The 10,089-nt window shown below is 43.6% G+C and overlaps 1 protein-coding gene across 2 annotated transcripts in view; it reads left to right on the top strand.

Annotated features, from left to right (window-relative positions):
* Positions 1–7,741: 7,741 nt before the first annotated feature.
* The window catches only part of CDH13 (cadherin 13), a 459,967-nt gene continuing 457,619 nt past the window's right edge, over positions 7,742–10,089 (top strand). For both annotated transcript variants that reach the window (XM_065848060.2, XM_065848059.2), the window contains exon 1: positions 7,742–7,912. In XM_065848060.2, coding sequence (XP_065704132.1) covers positions 7,868–7,912 — 45 coding nt within the window. In that variant the 5' untranslated portion in view covers positions 7,742–7,867. The remainder of the gene's footprint in view (positions 7,913–10,089) is intronic.

The following is a 10,089-nucleotide window of genomic DNA, read 5'->3' as shown; positions in this document are numbered from 1 at the left end:
GTAAGAACAGATCCTGTGGTTTAGGTCGAGTTCTGTATGGATGCACATTTTTGAGGATCACATCAGTATGCTCACTAATAATTGTCTCTAGAAATACTTGCATACATTGTTACAATGGAATACTCAGCTAATATAAACGTAATTAATGACCTATTAAAACTGAACCTAGCTGGTTTTCGCTGCTCTTTGAAATGCTACTAGCTTAGGTCTAAAGTAATTGCACAGTAGGATAGTGGCATTTTTTATCCAACCTGATCATCAGGCCTATTTAGGTTGATTAAAGTACCAGGTTATTTTCAGACTTAAAACAAAAAACAACAACAGCACCAAAAATCCTCCCAAAAACAAAAAACACACACCAAACCCCAAAACACCCAACAAAACAGCTTTCTGGTTATTAAAAGAACATTCAGTTTTCAAATGTTATTTTTTTCCCCTGTATTACAAGGACATTTTTTTTCTTAAGTCATGTCTAGATCTGCAGAGACAAATTTCCTCTATGGCTACATAATATCAGACAGCTTTATCACAAATGGTTTGATAGATACAGAAAATTCCAAGAGAAAGGGAAATCCAGAAAATTTCCCAATATAATTCCTACTTTTCAAGACCAAGAAAACTTATCATTGAAGGGGATATCATTATTTCGAGTTGGCAAATCTGCCACTGACAAGGAGATGTATCCTAAAATCAATTTTTGAAGCCAAACATGTAAGACTAATCACTTTATTTCCATGCTTAACAGGTGCTGATACCAGAGGGAAAATACTAAATAGCGTGTGACACCCTTGAGATGCACGTAAGATATTTATCTGCCTAAAAGCCATGACAGTTGCACAGAGAAAAGGTTGTGAATATAAATGGGGAAGAAAGAGTTTAAGGATGGAGGGTGAAATCTTGATACAGCAGAAATCTGTGGCGTTTCGAGTTCAGGGGGACAGGAATGTCCCTTCACTCACCCCAAGCTTGCTCCTGTTACAGAGCTCAGGCTGCCCACCCTGCTCTTCCAGGTCAGGTCCTAAATGTTCCTTTGCACTTTATAAGGGAAGTTTTGCTCAGGTCTCTTTTCCTAGGACACAACTCCCTACTATCTCACCCCATTTTTACCTCAAGACAGTTTTGTTGCTGCCATGCCCAGGGCAGATCCAAGTGGGATTCTGACAGAGCAGCTTTGCAACCATCTCTTTACGATAATGGTGTGTGAAATACAGAGCTGCAGATACCACAGCTGCAAATAAGACGAAGCAGAGCAGTGCTCCACTCTCTGAACATGTACCTGCAAGCGGCTGTGCCCGAAGTCAGGAGGTTTAACAGCTCTGTGCCTGTGTCAGCTGCAGTCCTGTGCACAGAGGTATTGAAAGACTGACATATTCTCTCTCTCTCAACTATTTTATTCCCCCTAAAATATACTTATGTGACTACTGTTCCTCTATGAAAAGATGAAAGATTAAGCTGGCTTCTAGCTGGGTAAGAATGGTGGAATGTGCTACCCATAAGTAAGCTGTATATTCATGGTAGAATATTTTAAATGACCCTTATATCATAAGAAGGGATTTTAAAAAAAATCCATAACTGTGGGAATTAAGAGCATATCTCCCATATTTGAATTTCCTAGCTGATATTTGGTTGGGCTTTAGAAACTGTCACACAATAAAGCCATTAAAATTCTGTGGTTAATTTATTCCTGCAGTATTAACTTTCCCATAACTCAGGATGAGTATCTTGAGTTTGGATAAGTCTTAGAAGAAACTCTGACAGTGATAACTTGCTTTTTCTCCCATTTCCTGTTGAAATGTTATTTTTTTAATGTATAAAAGAGTAACTTTTTTTTTAATAAACTTGCACAGTGAATTTTTAAACAATGACTTTGTACAGTTGCTACCAAAACAGGGAATGATGAGTTCTTTTGTGCATTTATTTGATTAATTATTCTGATTCGTACTTCTGGGCAGAATACAGTATAACAGAGCCTTGGAAAATACAGATCCCATTGCCAAAACAAATTTTCTCGCTCTTGGATCCATTCATTTCCTAGACAATAGGTGAGGTCAGAAGGGAAACAAGGAGTCATTCCCTTAATAGGGACAAACCACTAATGAGCTACCATGCATCATATTCTGCTCCAATGAAGCTGTAATTGCTTCCATAACACCTGTATTTAGGACAATCACATGTATGGGGGGAAAGCAAAGGAGTGGTGGTGTTAAAAGGAGGCGGGAGAGACACATGTGGGCAATGGAAACAGAGAGCCCAGCCAACAAAGACTTTTTAAATTAAACTGTGTTTCAGCTTCGGTTTTGCACAATAACAGAGGAAGCCCCAGGTCCCCCAGGAAAGCTGACGGGTTCTTTCAATAGCCGGAAGGGCCAGTGCCTAAGGCATTTAGCAAGCAGCTCAGGTCTTAGTTCTGTTTTTGGCCACCTTAATCAGTTTTTGGCCATCTTGATCAGGTTCCTTTGCATCCAGTGCCACAGTTCTCCTTCTTCTGTAACACTACAGGAATGTTTTTTCTATATCCCTATGCTCTGGGGAGGGCAAATATGCTAATGCGTGTGAGGTAGCTTTGTATTACTGAAAAGTGGGTAAATAGAGGGCCAGAATTTAACTACCTGACCCATGAATATATGGGTGTAGGAAGTGATTGAATGCAAGCGATTGAATGACCTGGGACTGCTGCCAAGTCCAAGCGCCTGGGATCTTCACAGTCAGGACAAACTCACAGTGCAAGCTCAGGTGCTGTGATTCAGCTGGAAGGCACAAGTCCACAACAGATATTGGAAAATACCCACGACCACTCTGGAAAACAGAGTTAGAAGCTGGAGGTCAGTTGAGGAGCAGGAGCTCCTTTCACACAGGCACCCACAGGGAGAAGCAGATAGGAACAAACTCATTTCTGTGAAGCAGATGCTGTGGAGTATTTCGCCCACCACATACCTAAGGCTTGTCTCACTCCTTCCCCAGCTTAGTTCAGATGAAGGGTGAATTAAGGAACAGGTTGCTTCTGGTCCAAGTAAGGATTAGATGACTAGCTGTACAGCATTGAAAACTGCACTCAAGAATGCTTTACAATAGCTCAATTTTAGAAGTTGAACATACATTTTGTTTATGTTTAAAAGGCTCAGGGATGCAAAACCAAAAAGTAATGGGGTTTTTGCTTTCAAAATTGAAGAAATGGCTCCTGTGGTGATGATAAACAGGGATTATTATTATTTGGAGAGAAAAAGGGTGTGATTGTCTCTTAACGGTTTTTCTAAAATGTAAGATAACTGTTTGACTCACCAACTGGTTTTAGTCCTCTTCTGACAATGAAACACACCCTGTTTCTTTTCACTGAAGTATCAGTTTGTTCTAGTTGCCCAGGACTTGCCTGTTATCCTAGAGCTTGAGCTGGGATGTAGGCAAACAGTAGACAAAGCATTCAGCAGTCCCACAGGTTTTAAAGAAGGCTGCACTAACGCCAAACCTTTCTGTTGCAGATTAGCCCCTAGTGTAAGAAATACTGATAGGAGTTTGAGGTATTATGGAGGTGGTGGGTTGGGTACATAATGAAAAGCTGTGGGTTCACTGTCAAATGACAAAACTCTTCTTTCGGTGTTTTTTGTGAATCCTTCTAAAGAAACTTCAGCAACATTAGGACTGGGCATTCCTACCCAAACCTATTTTGGCAGAACTGCCAAGCTGAAAACCACAGTGCCTGGAAACATATTCCTTGACTCTCCACTAAATCAACTCTATTGCAGTCTTCTGTCCTCCAGAATAAAACATTCTTGCAGCCAGTTACTTCATTTCTTCCTGCTGGAGAACCTCAGGCAGGAAGATGGGATTTCACTCCTGCTACAGATTCCAGCTCTAGCCAGGTACATTTACGACAACTTCTTATCCTCACAAAGCGGTGATGGCTCTGCAGGCATGGCAGGAGGGTGATGTGCCAAACCCGGCAGACACAGCAGGTCAGGCTCACTTTCTGTTCTCTGGCAGTTCTTGGAGTGAACACAGTGGGATTTCAGAAAGCCCTAACCTGCACGGCTTTTTCCTAATAACAAGGACAATGTCAGATACGCTGCAGCTAAACCAAGGATCGGTTTGCTTGACCGAATTTCTGTTCCACTAAGCACTCGGCCTGTCTGCCCTAACAGAAATTCAACTATACCTGTCCTTTAGGGGCAGATGCTGATCTGATGAGGATTGAGTTGTCTTGGACTGCATTATGCTCCCATATTAAGGGTGTGCCCTTTTTGTTCCTTCTGTCCTAGGGACTTGTCACTCGAACTCATACACCCCCAGTTGCTGCCCAAAGCTAAAGTCCTTTTCCAGGCTTGAAGGAGGCAGAAACTGCAGTGTAGTGTAGCAGCCAGGAGTATATAGATTGCCAGTACTACAGTAGGGGAAATTTAGTCCTTCTCTCTCGCATCCAGCTTTCTTATGTGACTCACTTTAATGTGAAATTAAACTTCCCTTGTTCTTCTGATAGATTCATGGCAGCTAATCCTCAGTTTTTACAAAACAGCCAGGGCAAATCTTCCAAAGGTCAAAAGGCATTTCTGGCAGTGTGCAGTCACTCCCTCATCTGCTAATGGGTCTATCTCTGACAACACCTTATGTCTTGCAGGCAATTAATACTCTTCATATTAGCCTCAGCTCAGCATTGGCCTCTATTGCCAGAGTATGTCATGGAGAATGAGCTGAGGTGTCAAGTTGTGCAAAATTTTGTAAGTGAAAATCATGACAACTTGCGTCTAAAGACTGCAGAGCAGTTAACATTCATCAGTTAACGTAGGCTTGGATCTAGAAAAGGTCTCAGCAGGAACTTTCTTTGCTCACAAACCAAGACCCCTCTCAGTCATTCCCTAAACTTACTGCACACTTTACATCAGCAGGCAGCAGGTGAGAGATGCACAAATTACCCTAAAATGGAAGGCCTGAACCTTGCAGCCTCTTCTCTGACTGTGACCTAAAACTAAGGCTGTTATTTCTGTCACTGTCACTCTATGGCCCCACAGCTTCATGTTTCATTTTTGCAGCAAAATTGCTTGAAGGGAAGGATTAGAGAGCAACCACCCTCTATCAGCTGCAACCTTGCCTCCCAGGCTGCTCCTCAGAGATGTTTTACAGAGTTCGAACTTCCTTCTGTCACCTAAGGCTGAGAAGGACTGAGGAACCAACTCTTAATTTCTAATTAATAACCTCCTCACTTTCCATTAATAATCTAATTAGCAGAGCAGACTCCGCTGCTGACATCAGAAGACACAGCCCCGCTGGGAGAGCACCTGCAAGGGACCAAACCCTGGCCCTGAGCTTTAAGGGCTGATTTGGAGCAGCTGCCCACCTCTCGCAGCTCGAGAGCCCAGTTAACCCCCCCCCCCCCCGCCCAGCACCCAGGGCCTCTGTGTGCCGGATTTTACTTCATCATTTCCCACAGGCAGCCAGACCCTGTGTGAGTGAGCTGCCCTCATACAGGTGCACCAAGCTGGGCTGGCAGCAGCCTGTGAAGGGTTAAACCCTGGGGGCCGTTAATTAGCCCGCCAGGAGTGGTCAATTACCCCTCGCGGCGCGGGGTGGAAGACGAGCAGTTGTGAGCAGAGGACTAGGCTGTGTGGCTTGGAGGTAAAGCTTAGTTTTCTATGTTTGTTTTTAAATAAAAACAATGGTTTTTTTTTAAGTCGTTATTGGAGGGTAGTTGCTGTTTCTGGAGACAAAGGGCTGTGGTATGTGGTTGCCTTTGGGTGTGAAGGGCTGGAGGCCTGAGCTTTGCTGTGGTGCTGGGGTGGCCACGGCAGTAAGTCCAGCCTTGCTCCTTGTGGCTGTGGGGGCCTGGGGAACACCTCAAACTCCTCATCCCCCTCTGTGGGGTGGCCTCTTAGCCATATTGTGTCTTGTGCAGAAATCAATTGCTCACATTGGCTCAACTCATGTTTCTGCAAGCATTATTGTGTAGTGAATCATCTACCCCATTACCTTTATTTTTTTTCCCTAAAGGAGTCCCTTTCCTGTGGAACAGGATGCAGATATGCCTTTGTTTCTTTCAGCCACCACCTACTTCTGGTTGGTCTGGTAAATTGCTCAGCTCTTTGACCCCTGTTTGTGGGGTTTAAGGAAACTAGCCAAACCCCAGTGCTCCCCCCAAAGACTGTGCCTTATGAGAACCCCACAGCATCATTTATAAACTTCTGAGCTGCTCCTTTTGAGGCCGAGATTTGCACTTGGTGGAAAGCTGAGACCGTGGAAGAGCAATCGAAGATGGTTGTTCACTTGTTTTTAATCATGGAGAGCTCCAAGTTGTCTTTGATGGTTTGTTGGGGTTTGTATGGTTGGTTTGTTTTGGTTGGTTTTTTTTGTGTTTACCCTGCTAAGCTGGCTTCCTGCCTGAAAAGAAGGGTGAGAAAGAAAGCAACTTACTTTTGGTTTGTTTTTTTTCATGTATAATTGGTGAAACTTTTGCAGTTACATAGAGCATTATTATTGCTCCTGGTAGCCTGTCCTGGGTTTGGTTTGAATTCTGATCTATCTCAAGTATTAATTTACTCTCCTGTGATGAAGGTACTGGAGCACAGTTGTTGCTGCATGTTAGGGCTTGGACTTGGAAGGGCTGTGTTTTCCCTCACTTTTGGTCTGGTATGTAAGTAAAGGAAGATGTGAGCTGTGAGCAGCAGCGGTTGGGGAAGCCATCAAACCACTTTATTCACAGCAGGATGCTCCTGTTGATGCTGAGGAACTCAAAGTTGTTGGCAGCTCCTTTGAATGCAGATCCCTTTGTATCTGCCTTCCCCTCCCCGTGTTCCTGCTCATCTCCATCGGTGCAGCAGCCACCTGTGGTGGGGCGAAGCAGAGAGTGGTGGCAGCTGATTAATGAACAAGCAAGGGAAAAGCATCAGCCGTAGAGCTGAGGAGAATTTGGACCCTAGTGAAAATGGGAGAAGGGAACTGCTAAATAGCACTGGCAGCTGCAAGAAGACAAGCCAAAAAAAAAAAAAGGGACTCAACTGTTGTGATAATGGGGAGTGGCAAGAGAGGTGGAGCTGGAAATGCAGACAAAGGCATTTGTAATCTTTGGTCCATCTGCCTGCTGGGTTGCAAGAGAGAAAGAAAGCAGGGTCTTGAAACATCAGGTTCCCTCTTCCAAACAGGAAAAGTTTTTTTTTTTTGTAATTGAAGGGCAGGCACCTTTGAAACTTTGTCCTAGATTCAAGTTCATTGAATCAAAAGCCAGTTCTGCCATTACCTGAGCAGTTAATAAAATCTATTGCCTTATGATGGATTGTTTCTGCAGGCTAGAATTGATCTGTCTTCGTTGTGATTTGTGAGATTGGGGGGAAAACACAAAATATAATCTGTATTTCTGCTGCACTGAAAGATTTCACTGTGTTCTTCTAAGGCTTGGAAGTTACTACAACTGCAGGGGTCATTTTCTTGATTTATTAAAAATAAAGCATACCTTATTAACATTTTAATAAAGAGAATCTCTTTTCAGAGGTGCTCAGAGTTGCTCTTATTTCTCTCTGTGCAATTCCATTCTCTAAAAGGGAAATACTATTGAGATCTGTAAGGCATGATTTGTTAGACTGAAACTAAACACAGAAATACACCAAAGCAAAATGCTTTCTGAAGGTGCTGTGTTTGTGAGAGGTGCTTGCCCAATATGTGTGATGCAAAATGGGGATGCTTTGTGAAGAAATCATCCTTGTAAAGCCATTGGTTCTGGTCATCAGACTCTATCCAATGCTTTAGTGATGATGCTGCTGATCTATTTGGGAAGTTGGCTGGCTCTCAAGGCAGAGTCTCTTCTCAAAGGCTGTTTCACAGTGAAAATATGCTCAGTGCAGCCGAGTGCATGAATGAAAAAGCCTCTGGTACCTTCTAGTCTGGCAAAATGCAGCACAAAACTCAACTTACTCTGTCCTTTCTGCTGTCCCAGGTAAGAAATGTGTGTGTTTTCCTTGCTTTGTTTCGTTTTCCTTCTCTTGTGTTTGGATTTGAAAGTGTTTGTAATCCACGTTTGATTTCTAATTAAACACTGCTTGAATTGCTGTTGAAATATGCAAGATCTCTGCTCTAAGCCAGTTGCTAGGAATGTAGAATCTCGTAGTTTCTTGATTTACAATTACAACAAATTTGCTGTGTGATATACAGCATTTTTTGTCTCCCTTCAGTAAGGGTGGCTGGGGGGAATCTTTCGAGTGTCTCGGTAGCAGCTGCAGCAGCAGTATTTTCTGTCATATCAAATGCTGCAACTTTGATTTGCCTTTTTCCTCTGTGGCTTTTGCCGGGTAGTAGGGTGTTATAGGCAGCTCACGTTATTTATTGACCTTTTGAAAAAAAAAAAAAAGGGAAAAAATAAAAGAGGGGGGAATATGGAGGAAAAATAAAATCAGACCTTGCAAAAGGTTCCCTTCCCCGTACTCTCCTGATAGATGTGTAATACTCTGTTAGCGACTTGCTGTGTAGCATTTCTCGTACTAAATGTAATAGATCCCCCTCTGCCAGAAAGCAGAGGACAAAACACCAGCCTTGGAGCTCTGGAGCCCCGGCTGCTGCTGCTGTCTGTCACACAAAGGGACTCGCTGGGCTCGGACTTCTCGGTACCTTCTGCTTGATCTTTTCCTCTTGCTGCTGTTGCAGGGCTCACTTTTTGGAAGCTCTTGGGAGGTCTGAAAATCCTTTGTTGTTGTGCAGTTTAAACGCATTTCTTTGTTTTTGGCTCAGGAGCTCTGTAAACTCTTGCATTAAGTGACAGTGGCTCTGGCATCCCGTGCACTGGGTAGAGATAAAAGTTGATTCCTTTTTGACTTGCGATCGAGTGGGTTTGTTAACCCTTGAGGGGTTGGTAGGTTTTTACAGCGTCAAACTAGTGCTCGGGACACGGAGTCTGTGAACTTGTATTTATAATTGCAATCTCCAGTCTGCTTTTTTAAAATAGGGTGATAAGGAGAAAAATGGTGAGGGATCGCTGTTGGGAGAGGCTCATTGTTGAGAGGAGACATACCAAGAGTGTCTAAGTAGGAAGCAGTAGGGTGAACTGAATGCAGATGTGGTGTGGATCAAGGATGGGATATTTGTGTCCTCGTTTAACTTATAAGGAGTAAAAGCACTGGAGTGGGTGGCTGAAGCTATGGGACAGTGGCAGAATTGGTGACTGGAGACTCATGAGCAAGCATAAAGGCATTTGGGTGGGTTCGGGATAACAATGCTGCCTTAGGGCATGTAAGGAATGAAAGCAGCTGCTTTGGGCCATAGGTTTGGTGCTCCAGTGCACCCATGGATGGGTTGGAGAAGCCAGAGCAGCATGTGCTGGGGATACACACTCAGAGGCTCTCTGGTGGGTTGGGATGCCCAAAGGGTTCCTGGGGAGGAGAAGCTGTCCAAGTGGGCTGAGATCCAGCCTGGGGAATACCGAGGGAGCAGAGGGGCTGTGGGGAGAGGGCACAGGTGGTGTGAAGGTAACCTGGGGATATAGTGAGCTGGTGCTACATTGGGCTTGAGCCCTGCCATCTGGACTGCAGTTTGCTTGGCTTTCTCTGTCTTTTCAGTCCTCTTTTTTTTTTTGTCCACCTTCTTTAGCACAGTACTGAATTAATCAGCTTGAGTTTGGATTTTCTTTAGTAGTCCCTTGTAGGGAGAACTGTATGTATATGATAGAGGAGGACAGACTTCTGAGGCCCATTAAACCACAGAGCTGGCACTTGTTTAGCATCAGTAACTACTTAAAATCTGACAAGGTGCAGAACACCTGATTCTGAAAACTGTGCCTTTTATTGATAACTTCCAGTAATACTTCAGAGTTTCTTCTCTTGCTGGGCTGAGTTCAAGGCATATACTGCAGGGCTGAGCTTGTGGTGCTTTAGTATTATGTTTAAGTGCTTAAACTGCACAGCCCCCTTCTTTATTAGCACGTCCAGCTTTAACTGGCAATGTCTCTACCTGGTGATTTAACACAGCTCCAAGTTTACTTTATAGATCATGGCTAAGAGTTAATAAATTAAGGAATGAATTACTCTATATTAAGGAAGTGTACATAAATCTATCTTCAGGTACAAGGTGGTTGAGTATTGGCAGGTTGAAGTGTGAACCAAAGGCGATATCGTGCTCAGGAAG

The sequence above is a fragment of the Patagioenas fasciata genome, chromosome 13 (genome assembly GCF_037038585.1).
Source record: "Patagioenas fasciata isolate bPatFas1 chromosome 13, bPatFas1.hap1, whole genome shotgun sequence".
Taxonomy (NCBI): Eukaryota; Metazoa; Chordata; class Aves; order Columbiformes; family Columbidae; genus Patagioenas; species Patagioenas fasciata.
Note: the sequence above shows the minus strand (reverse complement) of the source record. Positions and strands in the feature narration are given on the sequence as shown.